The sequence below is a fragment of the Panulirus ornatus genome, chromosome 21 (assembly GCF_036320965.1).
Source record: "Panulirus ornatus isolate Po-2019 chromosome 21, ASM3632096v1, whole genome shotgun sequence".
NCBI classification, from domain to species: Eukaryota; Metazoa; Arthropoda; class Malacostraca; order Decapoda; family Palinuridae; genus Panulirus; species Panulirus ornatus.
The window spans coordinates 8,156,382-8,171,381 of NC_092244.1; the positions used below are offsets into that span (position 1 = coordinate 8,156,382).

At 47.0% G+C, this 15,000-nt stretch overlaps 1 protein-coding gene across 1 annotated transcript in view; it reads right to left on the reverse strand.

Moving 5' to 3' along the window:
• The window catches only part of LOC139756344 (uncharacterized), a 132,441-nt gene that overhangs the window by 4,464 nt on the left and 112,977 nt on the right, over positions 1–15,000 (reverse strand). Inside the window, exons 3-4 of the mRNA XM_071675703.1 lie at positions 765–10,825; positions 1–700 (exon numbers count right to left, since the gene is read on the reverse strand). The exon at positions 1–700 is cut by the window's left edge and continues 4,464 nt beyond it. Of these exons, the coding sequence (XP_071531804.1) occupies positions 10,763–10,825 (63 nt within the window). The 3' untranslated portion in view covers positions 1–700; positions 765–10,762. The remainder of the gene's footprint in view (positions 701–764; positions 10,826–15,000) is intronic.

Below are 15,000 nucleotides of genomic sequence, written 5' to 3' on the forward strand. Positions count from 1 at the left end.
GAGAGGGGGGGGAGGGGGAAGGAAGGGGGAAAGGGTTAACGGCATGTACACTCCATTACATGCCCCCCAAAATACAATTTCTATATTTCATTTCGAAGATGAGTGCACAACGGAGGGATGAATGAGACCTGAGGATGATGGAGATGAGTGGATGGTGTAATGACATGATTACGAACTGAAGTTCATTCATATATTTATATATATATTCTTAAATTGCTTTACGACTGTTTACTTCTCTAAATGAACCTTCATGAAAATATATACTAAAAAACAAGAAATGTCAAGGGGCGCAACCCTACGTAGGATAAATAATGGTTACACTCGCTTTTATTTCCCCATTTTTTTTTTTTTTTTACGTTATCTGATTGTGATCATTATTCTTTCTTGAATGGTTTCGCGAAGCAAGTGTCAGTCGAGCGTTTCAGCGCTCAAGGAGAATCCCCGAGGGGAGAGAGGGGAGAGGGAGAGGGGTGTGAGAGAGGGGTGTGAGGGAGAGGATGGGAAGAGAGAGAGGGGGGTCTCGTTAACACGATCTCAGTTATCGGACGGAGAAAATAAATAACAATAAGTGTGGGAAGGTTTTGATGACTGCACCTGATGATCAAAAAATAGAAAAATTCCGTTTTATCTAAATCTTTTCTCTGATTTGTCTGAATTTTAAAAACCAAACCACGGTGAAGATCCACCTTACATAGGTTACCTTACTAGCTTTGTCTGAATTTTAAAAACCAAACCACGGTGAAGATCCACCTTACATAGATTACCTTACTAGCTCTACATAATTATATATATATATATATATATATATATATATATATATATATATATATATATATATATATATATATATATACATACCCACAGATGGAACGGTTCTAATTTCCGATTCAGAACAGTTAATAATAAAATAATTCCAAATACAACGGAAAGCCAAAAATAAATCTTTTAATCCATCCCTTAAAAATCACGTTCACCACAACTGTGCATAACGAAGACGTTCACTGCCAGCGTGGAGGAACACGGCTGAAGGCCCCCCGACCTAGATCGGTGCTCAGTGACCCACAAGGGGACAGCGCACTGAAATGAACCGTGTGGTAAATCTTGGCACAATACGTGTGAGGCAGCTGGATCTTGAGAGATAATCTCGCAGGACAGCTATTCTTAACCTATATAGGACTCTTGATATATATATATATATATATATATATATATATATATATATATATATATATATATATATATATATATATATATATATATATATATATATGATGTCTTTGTTGATGGCCAGATGAGGGGAATGTTAGAGCTGATAACATGATGCACATCAGAATGGTTTGGAAAGCATGTACACCAGCAGGGTCAAATGGCATGGTTGGGGGGTTCGCTTATCAGTGACAACCTATCGATCCCAAAACCCAGATTAATGTGACTAGCAGGGGGGTGAGGTGAGGGGTAGAGGGAGAACTTGTTCATACACTTTTCATCACAAAAAAACGATGGGTGGTGGGGGAGGGAGTTCGAGGGGTGGGGGATAAGGTTGGATTTCAATCGAGAACTTCTGAGTGGTCGTGGTAGAAAACAGGCGGCAGGTTACTGTCACTTGCGTAAAGAAAATGGGAGGCGGGGAGAGGGTGGTGGTAACAGCGATATTCGTTTCCTTCTTTCTAACTTTATTTTTTTCTAGATTAGAGACATCTAGGATTTCATTACCATTATCACAATAAAAAAACAAACAAACAAATAATCATGATGAATGGTAAACACTAGTCTAAGAGGCGAACACCGCCCGTAATCGAGAGGGAGCGTCGCCCTTGGCGTGTCCGTCTTATTAATAAATATGGTGAACGCTGGCATCTCGCTTGGCCTGGGGAGGTTGCCAGTACGCGAGACACGGAGGAAAAAACCCAGGGAGCAAACCCCCCCGGCCGAAGGCTCTTGTAACCTTGGCGATATGCACACCAGGCGGTCCCGGACTCACAAGAACGAATGGCCTCACATTCTGAAACCAACTAAAATAAAGAAGAGACTCCTAATAATAATAATAATAACAAAAAAAAGGTGTAAACAAAAAACGATTATTATCTTGCCTACCAGAGAGAGAATTTCAAAAAACACACACGAAATATACATATACATACATACATACATATATATATATATATATATATATATATATATATATATATATATATATATATATATATATATACCGAACAATACAACGATGATCAAGTAGCTGATCTACAAGTACTCTCTTTATCATTATCATTATTACTATTATTATTATTTATCATCATCTACTACACTCATTTCTATAACGACTTACACGACTAACAAGTATAGGCGTTACGTGGACTGAAACGTTACCCAGGCTGGGTGGAAGAGGTGGGTTGGTGGGTGGGTGGGTTGGTGGGTGGGTGGGTTTGTAGGAGGAGGCAGCCAGCATCTACGGGACAAATTAGATGCGTATTATTGCTCCAAGCGTGGGGAGAAGGGAGGCAATTTCGAGCTTCAAGTTACGCATCGCCGTAAAGTCACTCTCCTGGCGTAGCTTACGCTCGCTTGTGTGCGCGAGCAGTGGACTACGGCTCAGTAATGGCTGGGTTCTGCGACATGTGTCCTTTCTAATGTGTGTGTGTGTGTGTGTGTGTGTGTGTGTGTGTGTGTGTGTGTGTGTGCAGTAATCAGTATAAACTAAGACAGTTGCAGGTGTACATGGAATAATAATAATATATCACATTGAACGGTACACTCTTAGGGTACTCTAGGCAAATAGAGATGACGAGACACACACACACTCGAGCACGGACATCACTTTGAAACCAGAACACTGACACACGATGGCCCAACACAACACTGTCTTAGATATAGATGATGACCACTGGGAAATTACACTGAGAAACCAGGTCATACAAGTCAACAGGGGGAGATGAAACACAGGCCACTACTTATATGGTTCGTGGGGCGTCACTGAGAGAGGGGAAAATGATAATCTAAAGATATTACTTATGCACTTCACTTTACTGAACAGAGAATATTGCATCGATATAAACACGAGTGTATCACCACCTCAGAGTCAGTTCACACTAGAAGATATATATATATATATATATATATATATATATATATATATATATATATATATATATATATATATATATATATATCATCCAGAGTTAGTTATCATTTTCAGTTCCATGTTATTGGTCGTGTCTCTACAGTGGGGTATGAGGGTTTTTTTCTCTGACGTGAGACAAAATATATATATATATATATATATATATATATATATATATATATATATATATATATATAGGCATTGGGTGTATATATAGGTGCCCTAAAAATGTCTATAAATCCACTAGAAATTGGATAACTCGTCTACATACACGTTTTTACTCTCCAAACTTTAACTTCTTTTTTTTTAAGCTTTTGGGGGGGAAGGGAGAGGAGGGGAGGGTTAGGAACTTCGAGTTGCAAAGTTCACCGTGGGGTCTAAGAGGTGTGCACGGGGCCAGCTGAGGAGGAGGAGGAGGAGGACGAGGAGGAGGAGTAGGAGGTGGTGGTTTTTAGCCTCAACCAGCTGGGACCACTACACTCCCGTAATCTAGTCAAATCTTTAAAAAAAACCTCTGGTTCGTGAATAAGGTTCAGGGGAGGAGAGACTCCCCCCGCCAGACACATCCTGGGCTGGCAAGCACTCTCAAGAAGCGAACTCTGGCTTATAGCCACGAGCCTAAGGGCTTAGATTTGCCTCGTTGGGAACTCCAATCTTTAACCAAACAAAGAAATAAGATGATATGAATTTCAATACATATGAAGGTTGATCTTATCTTCTTTTTTTCTTCCTCCTTATCTTAGGTGACAAGAAATGGTACGTTATAAAGAACTGATTTAACCACATTACTTTTTAGTATATGCATATCAGTGCTTATCAAAAAAAAATATCTTAACTCCTTAAACATCACTCATGCAAAGGGGAAAAGGAATAAGGATATATATATATATATATATATATATATATATATATATATATATATATATATATATATATATATATATATATATAAGGGAAGTGCAGAAATCATTTGGTGAATGACATGATCACCCAATATTCAGTACGGAACCGGAAGAGAAAAAGGTTTCGTGAACATAATGAGTTGTTGTTTTTTTATAACACCTTACAAAAAGAAAAGGTTAACAACTGGTTGTGTCCTACAACACTTGTTATAAAAGACTCCTCCTGTGAGGTGACAGTCCCAGAAAACATACAACGGAAAATAAGAACAATAAGTAAGTCAGGTTGCTGGAAGGTATATATATATATATATATATATATATATATATATATATATATATATATATATAATGGGGGAGCGAGGTTGTAAATACTTAAGAGAGAAGAGTAATGAGGTAGGAGAAGGGGTATAACAATGAGGTGTGGGGGTGAGGTGAAGGCAGAGTAAACTGCAAGGTGGAGTTATGAAGTCGTGCGGGCAGGTGGGAGGAGGGAAGGTATATACGAGAGACCCCGAGGGTTGTCGAATGAGGAGGAGGAGGAGGAGAAGACTGGCAGAGCCATCTGGGAAGCAAGGGCGCAACACGAACCAGGCCAGGCGCCAGGTGGCAGCACCTGGTGACACGGCACGTGAACCTAAACGACAAAAAAAAGGGGGAGGATCGGGATGAAGGAAGGGGCGTGGGCTGGGGCGTGAGGCGTTGGGCGGGCCCAAGGCCGGTGTGTCCGCTAAATTTTGTAAGATGTGCAAAATGTCGTGTGTGATGTGTGTGTGTGTGTGTGTGTGTGTGTGTGTGTGTGTGTGTGTGTGTGTGTGTGTGTGGGAGGGGTGTGGGGGTGTATGGTGCGAGGGGCTGGGATGGTGCTGGGATAGTGCTGGGATGGTGCTGGGAGGAGGCGTGGTGTTGGTGGTGGTGGGTGGTGTGGGTGGTGCATGGCGGTGTGGGCGGTGCGAGGGGTGGGCGTGGTGTGACACTGAGCACACGGTTGACCGTGCCGGATACACAGAAAGCGTATAACCCCAGTGAGCCGGGCCCGTGCCCGCTGGCCTCTGACCCCCGGGCAGGGCCGGCGCTACAGCACCGCGGGCTCCGGGCAGCAGGGCGTAGCGGCCCTGCTGCCAGGAGGGCCGCAAAGGAGAGGGGACGCTGCGCACACAGGGCCGCGTTGCTGGCGCGCGTGCGTCGTCCCCTCTCAAAAGACGTAAACGTACCCCTACAGGCACGTTACGTCGCAAGATTCCCTAGTATCACACAGGCATGGTGTTAAGAGAACACTTTTTTTTCTTTTTTTTTCTTTTTTTTTTTTTTAGTATCATAATAGTAAAATATCATCAGTTCCATGTTCCTCCTATCTGAAAAAAAAAAAGGAAAATCAAATGCTATGCACTCGAAACACGGACACATGACACTTCTGTGCCACCCAGCCTCTCTCCCCTTTTTAACACTGCTTGAAATTATGGTTCTTGGTTGGTGGGTTTGGCTGGTGGGTTGGTGGTGGTGGTGGGGGCTGGAGGTGGGGGGGCGTGGGCGAGGGGCAGACATCCCCCCCGGCCCCCCACCTTGGGGAGGTCATCCCGACCCCCCCTTTTTTTTTAAGCCCCCATTATTGCCATAGTGTCACCACCACTCCGCCGTCACACTTCAAAACTTGGGGCATTGGCAAGTCCCACAGGTGGGACGCTGGTGGGATACGGGGTTGGTAACTTCCCTTAGGACGTGGGACATCTAGCTGACAATTTCCCTAAAGTGGGATCTTAAGGGGCTGACAACCTTCCCCCAAAGTGTGGGGGGGAGGACTGACTGACAACCTTACCCAAGGTGGAAAAAGTAATATAGCTGACAACCTCTTCAAGGTGATATATGTGACTGACAACTCCCCCTACTGTGGACAATGTGACTGAGAACCTTCCCATGGCAGAACAACCTCCCTGAAGATGGAAGCTTGTGGCTGACAGCTTCCTGAAGCCTGTGGGCTGACAACGACCTTTGTCGGTGGAACGCGTGACCTAACTTCGAGGATCCGGCCGACAGAGCTCCTCCAAGGGGAACTTCTTGACCTACAGACTTCGCTACGCGGAACACTTCGCTGGACGCCACGTGAAGTGTCTGGCCTACAGCCTCTTCCACCAGTCAACTTGTGGATGACAACTCCATCCGGGAGGTGGAAGAGTGACGCTAAAAACATCCACATACGTCTACGTCGTCAGGTTTGGCTTAAGCCCTGCAGGAGCTACAAGCCGTGAAAGTCGTGGCAGCGACCATCAACAAGCGATGTGCTACATCTCTGTTGTCATAAGGATCAATAATGTGGCGACTTCGGGCGGCCTAGTAATAAGTCTACGGTGGGCCGAAACTCTTTCATTTAAGCCTTCAGAGTCTTTAGGTAACCTCAAGGTCTTTAAGTCACTTTAGGTTCTTGGTTTACTGAGATATCTTGGGTTACTTCGTTCCACCACTTCAAAGGTCTTGGGTTGACTGAAGTTTCACGGTTCACTCGATGTTTTCCTATGACTCGGCTTTGAAAATCATCAGAAGTTCGAGATAAATATTATATCGGTCTTCCTCGGCTGTTGGGAGTCCATGATTTCTCGAAGTTCTTAAATTACTCTGTTTTAAGATTATCAGAAAGTCCGAGGGTTAAAAGTTTTCTTTTACTTTCTTGCCTATTGGGAGTCCATGGTTCCTCGGGAGTTTTTCGAGCTGATCGATGTTACTGGTTCATTCCGAGTTCCTGGGTCGCGAAAATCTTCTGCGTAATCATACATACAGGGTCATCCAGGCCTCAGGTATCACGGTCCTCTGCAGAAGGTTCATGGAATTATTCCCCCTCACCACAGGACTTTGTGGCTGATGAGGAAACGGTTTGATCATCCGTATTTCTCGGTTGGCTTCGAGGGAAACAATGTTGAAGTTCTGTTTGCTCATGTAACGAGATGTTGGCGCTTTCTGTGTGATAAGCCCTCGGGAACTCCTGTTAGGAAACAGGTTGTGGGTAAATTCCACAATAAAAAGAAATATACACATCGTAGAACGGCTGAACAACCATCGACTGGCCATTACGTGTTGTGACTCCTCTACTGCTCAAGAGTCCTCAACTGACAATTGTTCTGTGGGCTCATCTCTACAGTTCGAGTCACTTCGAAACTGACCGACGTCGTGCTCCTTAGCAGAGCCTCCTATAGCAAGGGAGGAGGGGGACGCTCATTCCTCCATCGTCTCAGCAACTGCAAATCTTCCATCATCGTCTGGAGCGAGAACCATCTCAAGTGTGGCAGGGGTTTGCCTATTCGGGTACGAGAGAGAAAAAAACAGCCTCACATAACCTCTCGTACTCGACCCTCTGGCCTCCTCCTGCCGTCGGTACCTGATGGTCACACTCGACCCTACAAAGCCCGTGAGCTGTTGATAGCTGCTACTCACACTTCGTCTCGAATGAGCTCTTAGAAAGTGTTCACGCTTGATGCAACACATCAATCTGGCTCACTCGACATCCTCAAGACCATGAAACGAACTGCCAACCCCGGTGTGGCGACGAATACCATGCATGTTTAAGTTTCTGGCATTTGAGTCCTATGAATTTCAAGTGTCTGTCACATTAACTCACTCTTAAAGGATCTTGTCGATACTGATGACTGTCTTACAATAAAAAAAAGGAACGACACACGAGCTGGATGTTTGAACCCAATGCCATCTTTAGCGGTGACAAGGGCTTCAAGGTTGTTGACACCTGCCTGGCAATACCCCACAATGACCTGAAGGTGTTGAACCTAGTAAGTTGCCAAGCCTTCGACCCTCTGCATGATATACAACGTCTTCCTACCTGACAACACCGTCACTTGCTACTGACATCATAAAACCACTGGTGCGTCAGCACTAGGAGGGTGTTACGCTTGGAATCACCACAACGACCCTTCCCCAGAGAGAGAGAGCTAGCTGGTGACCCCAGAGAAACACATAAGACTCATAGAACACTTGATTCCTTGATGCCTGGTTGGCTACACCTTGGCTCTTATCATCATAAAAACATCTCAAGTTGCTGATACCTGAAATCTACATCTGGACTCAGGGAGAGTGGCAAGTTGCATCCACACTAGACATAAAAAAAATCCTTCAAAGTTCTCTCAAGTTGTTGCTACTATTTGATGAGCTACGTACGTCCTGAAGTCAGACACTATGAGTGTGATACCTTGGCATTCATATACATATATATTTTTTATTCCCTAGTGTATTAATAAGCAATTATCATTCATATTATGCATTTTTATTCATTTTTTTTTCAAGTTTCAACACTGAACTTGTCATGGCGAACATCATTGTTTTTTTTTTACATATTTTTTTTTTCCTCGACACAGAAAGGCAGAGTGGGAACCTCATCAAGGGATTAAACCTAAATATGCAGATGAATTCTTTATAAAAGAATGCATAAAATTATCATTATTATTATCATTGAACTTTCTTTGATATAAATCTCTTGTTTTAGCGGCTAAAACAACAATCAGTATCTGATATAATGCTTATATATGTATATATATATGTATATATATGTATATATAGATATATAATTTTTCCAAGCTAACCACAAGTCATAAACAATTGTGTAACAAACATATAATTATTCTCAAAAGCGTGAAATTATCATAGATTATCGTCTCTTCTTCTTCTTCTTCTCTCTCTTTTAATTTCTAAGTGATATCTTCCCAGTGTTGAACAAGGGAGGGGGTGTGTGGAGGGGATGGTTGGGGAGTTGGGGGTTGGGGGGTGGGGGTGGTGTTGTTTACAAGAGATAGCGGGGTTAGTAATAATCTATTATAATCTCACAGACATGGGTGCAGGGGGTTGTGGGGTGTTGGGGAGGTTGGTTGGGGGGGGGGATTGTGGTGAGGTGGGGTGGGGTGGGGGGGGGGGGGGGGTCGGGGAGAGGTGGTGTGGCCGGTGGCTCGTTAAGGCTGACGCACGCCAGAGCGCCTCTTACGACCTGGCTCGGGCCAAACCAACTCTGCCCCCTTGGATTCACCTTGCAACTCCCTGACGACTTCTAGTCTCGGTAAAGATCAGACTAACAACACTGTCTGAGAAGAGAGAGAAAAAAAATATATATATATGTATATCAATTATTACAGATCAAGTCCAGACACTGTTGCTCTTCTCCTTCTTCTACTTCGGCCGTAGAAGGGCGGCGCTCGAACACTGAGGGAGTTCCTCCCGTCTTCGTCTTCGTCCTGGGATGATGAGATCATCTCGAGTGCTCCTTCCATTGTCCATTTTTCGTCGCGCTTCCTTCCTTCTTTCAATTTTCCTTCTTCGTCTTTTTCTTTTTCTTTCTTTTTCCTTTTTTTCCTTCGCATCAGCTGGTGGTGTTGTCGTCGTCGTCCCGTGCTCCAGGAAGAGTATCGGTGACGTGACAGCAGATCGTCTGCAGTGGCCGTCACGGGCCACTGTTACTCATCGCCGTCGTCGTGTGGTGCCGTGACGTCCTTTACGATGGCACGTAATAATATTAATAATAAAAAAAAGACCCACTTAGCCTGAACATTTTTCTCTTTTTTTTAGATAACATGAGAGACTTGAGGACGTGCGTGTGCGTGTGTGCGTGTGTCTGTGTGCGTGTGTGTCTTCTCAGACCTGGGCGTCGTCGTCGTAGTCTTGCGATCGTGGAACACCCCAGCTTCGAGGAGGTCGAGAAGGGCACACCCGAGGGCTGTCCGGGAACACAGTGAATGACCTAGTGCACCCCGTGGCTCAGGTCGGGGTCATTAGGTCAGCAAGTGCTCGCGGCACGGGGCCATCTCGGTCAGCATGGTTAGAGGGGTCGCTTGCGAGGCAAGGCCCCTCCCAGGAGCTCCCTGGGAGTAGTATGTGATGCCTCTCTTCTTCTCAATCGTGCCACTGACCTGATAGTTCAGGCTTCCAATGTGTGCGTGTGCGCGTCAGTCAGTCGCTCTATCATCTGTTATCCTTTCTGGCTCTTGGGGGAGGGGGTCATCCTGGGATGAGTGAGAGAGTGTGTGTGTCAGGGAGGATCAGCCATATTGCTACGGTGTCCACCGCCGAGTGTCAGGTCCCACCTGTGGTCTGGAGATCTCTTCGGCGGGGTCTTCCAGAGAGCGACACTTTTGTTTTGCCGTGGTCTTCATATAGAACCAAATGTTTCTTTCTTTCTCTCTCTCTCTCTCTCTCTTTCTCTCTCTCTCTCTCTCATATGCTCACGTGCTTTATTGCGAATTATTATTATTATTATCATTAATATTAATATTATTATTATTATTATTATTATTATTATTAATATTATTATTATTGCCCTCCAAACAAATGCATATGTATCCATCAACATGTTACTCCGGCCGCAGAGTTAGCAGCCATGCGCGCCGAAGACGCCGGGCCGGGCCGGGCCGGGCCGGGCCGCGCTCTCTCCTCCCTCCCTCCCTCTCTCTCTCTCTCTCTCTCACTCCTCTTGGTTCTGCGCTGACGATGGTGGTGAGTTGGATGGAGGAAGAGGAGATTCGGGGGGCGGGCGGGCGGTGGTGGTGGGCTGCGGCGGGCGGCGGCGGGCGGCCCTTAAGGCGCTGATGTTGAAGGTGGAGGGACGGAGGCTGGGTCGACAGGCGGCTATTGCGTGAGGGGGGAGGGGAGGGAGGGGGGAAAGGGGGAGGGGGGGCAATAATTTGGGTGAGGGGAGGAGGAGGAGGAGGGAGGAAGGGGGAGGAGGGGCGGTAGTGGTGCTCCGACATCTTCACCATCATCACTTGCCGCCTCGCGCCCACCGTATGATGGCGTCTGCTAACACATCGAGGTGAGCTTTCGTCTGTGGACAAGAGACAACAGCGTTACCATTGCGTTACCATGGATGACACTGTCAATAACACCAATTATCATTTATCACATCCAAGGTCACTACTAGTAAGTACTACGGTGGTCATCATGTGACAATACTAAGTCATTTATCTTTATGTTAGGTTTTTGAAGCATTAAAGGATTAACTAACTTTTATCATTATTAAAAAAAAATAACAATAAAAGATCTAGTCAGATGTATACATATGAAGGATGTATAATGATCTACTGTATTTTGTTCAACAATTGTTTAGGAGGGTGAGGGAGAGTGTGTGGGATCGGAGGGAGGGAGGATGCAAGTCCGTCAAAGCGTAAGAACTGGCCTACCTTCCTCACACAACAACACCCCCAACCTCGATCCTCACGGAGTCTGACGACCCCTGGGGGAAACCCTCAGAAAAACGGGGAAAATCTCCCTCGCTTATCAAAACCCGGATAACATAACATTCACACACTTTTGAGAGTTCGAGAGCAGTTGCGCCCGTACCCTGGGCGTGGGGCGTGCGCTAGCCACTACCTTACTGGTAGCTGGCTGGCCCGACATCCCCGCGCGCCTCGCACGCCTGCCTGAATTACAATCAGTGTCCCTCAGGATCTCAACACAAGGCAAGGGGAGGAGGAGGAGGGAGGGCGGGGGAATAAAAGAAAACGAGAGGCTCTTACGTCCTGGGTAGGCCGAGTTTACGACTACTACCTCACGATACCCCGGTGAAAATTTACAACACAGTGTTCATGAAAATAACCCCCAAAAACCCCACTCTCTGTTGGAGGAGTAGGAGGAGGAGGAGGGTGGGTGGAGGGGTTAGAAAGACGGGAGGGACTCCCTGACTTCAGAGCGCCGTCGCATTTTTCATCAGCTTCGTCTGTTATCATCAACTATCATTCGCAGCGACGCGGTGTTCACATTCCGGTAGTGTTCAGGAAATGTGGCAGACAACTGAAAGTTCGGCGTGATCTTCGCGTGCGGCGGCAGCGCAAGCGCGCGCGAGCGGGCGCAAGAACGCTCAGAACCCGAAAAATCGAGCGATGGAAACAAACGTGCGGCCGTCCATCACATCACAATGACAATTGTGACCTGCGCTGAATCTCGCATCGCCGCGGCGGAACGGCAGAGGATATGGTGGACCACAGCCCGAACCGATGTACTAGCGAACTTCCGTCTAATTGACAGGGCAAAGAGGATGGACAGACGAAAAACTGCACCGATATACTCGCGAACTTCCTTCTAAGCCACGGGGCGATGAGGATGGACAGATGAAAGCCAGCACAGGTATACTCGCGAACTTCCGTCTAACTGACAGGGCAATGAGGATGGACAGACGACAGGTCTCCAGCTTTAAATCTGAACAAGGACGATAATGAGTGTCAATTCTTATCGCCATAAAATTATAAGTATGTAAGTAATGAGTGCAGCGCTATGGAGGGGAATGAGGACTTGTGATCATCATCATCAGCGCTTTTAAGTATATAAGTAACGACATTACTAGCTCGATCAGTGAAGGGAGAAAAATGTAACAGTAATAATACCACGATCTATCAGTTCGCAGGGGAAGCAATCATGGTTCGTATGGTTCCAGCAGTGCAAACACGATGGTAATGGTGCTGGGCGTGGTGGTGGCGGCGGCCGACATCCTCATGATCCAACGCGACAATGGACCACAACGCAACTCCGGCGTCGATGCGGGGATGGAACGCAGGCGGGGGAGGGGAGCGCTCTCTCTCTCTCTCTCTCTCTCTCTCTCTCTCTCTCTCTCTCTCTCTCTCTCTCTCATTACCACAGCTAAACACACTCCATGACGTCTGAACGTCTGCATGGAACTGGAACACACAAGAGCGCAACGTGCAAGGAGGATCAGAGCTTATATACGTTTACCCAAATGTACTGAAGGACACGTGTACTCGTGCACACTGGAAACGGTACGAGAAGACACAAAAACATGCAGGACAGAAACAGCTCTAGGTAAACATGCAGACACAAACGGCGAGAGACAAGACAAACACACACACACACACACACACACACACACACACACACACACACACACACACGTGGGAAATTCAGATGTGCTTCGCCGGTCAATTCTCCTCTCCCGCCTGTGATTTTATCTTTTCCCTCACCTCAACGCAGTCGAGGTTTCTCTGCCCCAACACAAGATTCGACTCCCCCCTCCCTTTTTGACACTTCAGTTCACTCGTCCTCTCCCCTGATGCTCTCTCTCTCTCTCTCTCTCTCTCTCTCTCTCTCTCTCTCTCTCTCTCTCTCTCTCTCTCTCTCTTCCCGTCCCTATGATCTCTCTGTTCTTCGTCCCCTCTTTTCCGTCACCTCCTCCCTCCCACACCCTTACTAGCCGACCTCTCTTCTTATTTTGCCAGCATCACAGCTTTCCTGTTCCCCCCTCACCTCCACTTCCAAAGGCTGACGTGGGTCATCGTATCGACACTCTCCACCACTATACCTATATATAAACTCTGACAAACACGACACTAAACGCAAGGACATACAAAGCATGAAGTAATGGCTAGTCTTTCTTTTTTTATGGTCTTCTGGGAATATGGAAGGCATGTATGGCTGTGCGGCTCTGGTAAACAAGTGTTGGCAGCGGGGAGAGGGTGTGTGTGTGTGTGTGTGTGTGTGTGTGTGTGTGTGTGTGTGTGTGTGTGTGTGTGTGTGTGTGTGTGTGTGTGTGTGGCAGTGGCGTTGGTGTGTGGCAGTGGCATGGGTGTGGGACAGTAGCGTGGGTGTGTGTGGCAGTGGCGTGGGTGTTTGGCAGTGGCGTGGGTGTGTGTGGTAGTAGTGTGGGTGTTGCAGTGGCGTGGGTGCGTGTGTGGCAGTGGCGTGGGTGTGGGGCAGTGGCGTAGGTGTGTATGGCAGTGGCGTGGGTGTGTCTAGCGATTACGGCTCTAGGGCAGTGAGGCAGGTCTACAAGGAAGCCTGTATGCAGATCAGTAATAATCCAACACCTGCGCCACATACGCACGTACTAGACCTGAGGATAACACCAACGCTAATCCCTGTACCAACCAAAATCAACAGCCTCTATAACCAACCCATCAACCGCCTCTGTAACCAACCGGTGGAGTATCAAACTTGGCTTCTATCAACAATCGGTCAAACACTTGGTGTCTGTCTTCGTTCAGCTCCTGCAGTAGTCGAGTACGACTTACTTCTGCTGCCGTCATGAAGTATCCCTTTCACGTGAGCCTGGGAGCCATCATAATGCTCACCTGGTTCTTGCATGGGGCCGATATGACGTTCGTCTGGTCCCCTGCAACGTCCAGTCTCTATGTATTTCACGTACCGAGTCTGGACTGTTTCTTGACGTGAAGCGCCCCGAGAGTTAAGGGGAAATGGCTTATTTCCTGCAAGTCGGGCAAGAGGAAGAACCTTTGTTCACCTCCGGGCGGCGGCGCTGGAGGGGCCTGGCCAGGTCCCCCCCTCCTCGTCCGCTGCCTGTCACTGGTTGCGGCAGGTAGACGGAGGCGGAGTCGTCCTTGGGTATTGTGACACAGGGAATATGAGAGCAGCGGCTGGTGGGTGGGTGACACAACAACACCTCCTTCTCCTTCCTTCTCCTCCTCCTCCTCCTGCTCCTCTTCCAACTTGTCTGACCTACGTCACCCACGCAGCTCGTTCTCTCGACCGTACGTGCCCACGAGTGCGTCAATAAAAGAAAGCCTCGACTGTATTGCGACGTTGTAACTCTTAGGTGCTTTGATGCGCTGGGCTCATTTAGAACGAGGATCCGTGCTACAGGAAACTCTCTCTCTCTCTCTCTCTCTCTCTCTCTCTCTCTCTCTCTCTCTCTCTCTCTCTCTCTCTCTCTCTCTCTCTCTTCCCCGCCATTCTTGGCATCATGAAGAGACAGACAGATCCACCACACAATCACCCACCACTTAGACCCACCACACAATCGTCCACACATCGTACTCTCCCACACTGTAACCTGGAACGACCCTCTCTCTCTCTCTCTCTCTCTCTCTCTCTCTCTCTCTCTCTCTCTCTCTCTCTCTCTCTCCTCAGGCACAGAAGGACTCGTCCTACATCTCGACTATGTACGTAATCCACTACTCTTCCTCTCTCTCTCTCTCTCTCTCTCTCTCTCTCCAACCCCAGCCCATGGCGAGGCTTTCTCCGAACGCCATTTCG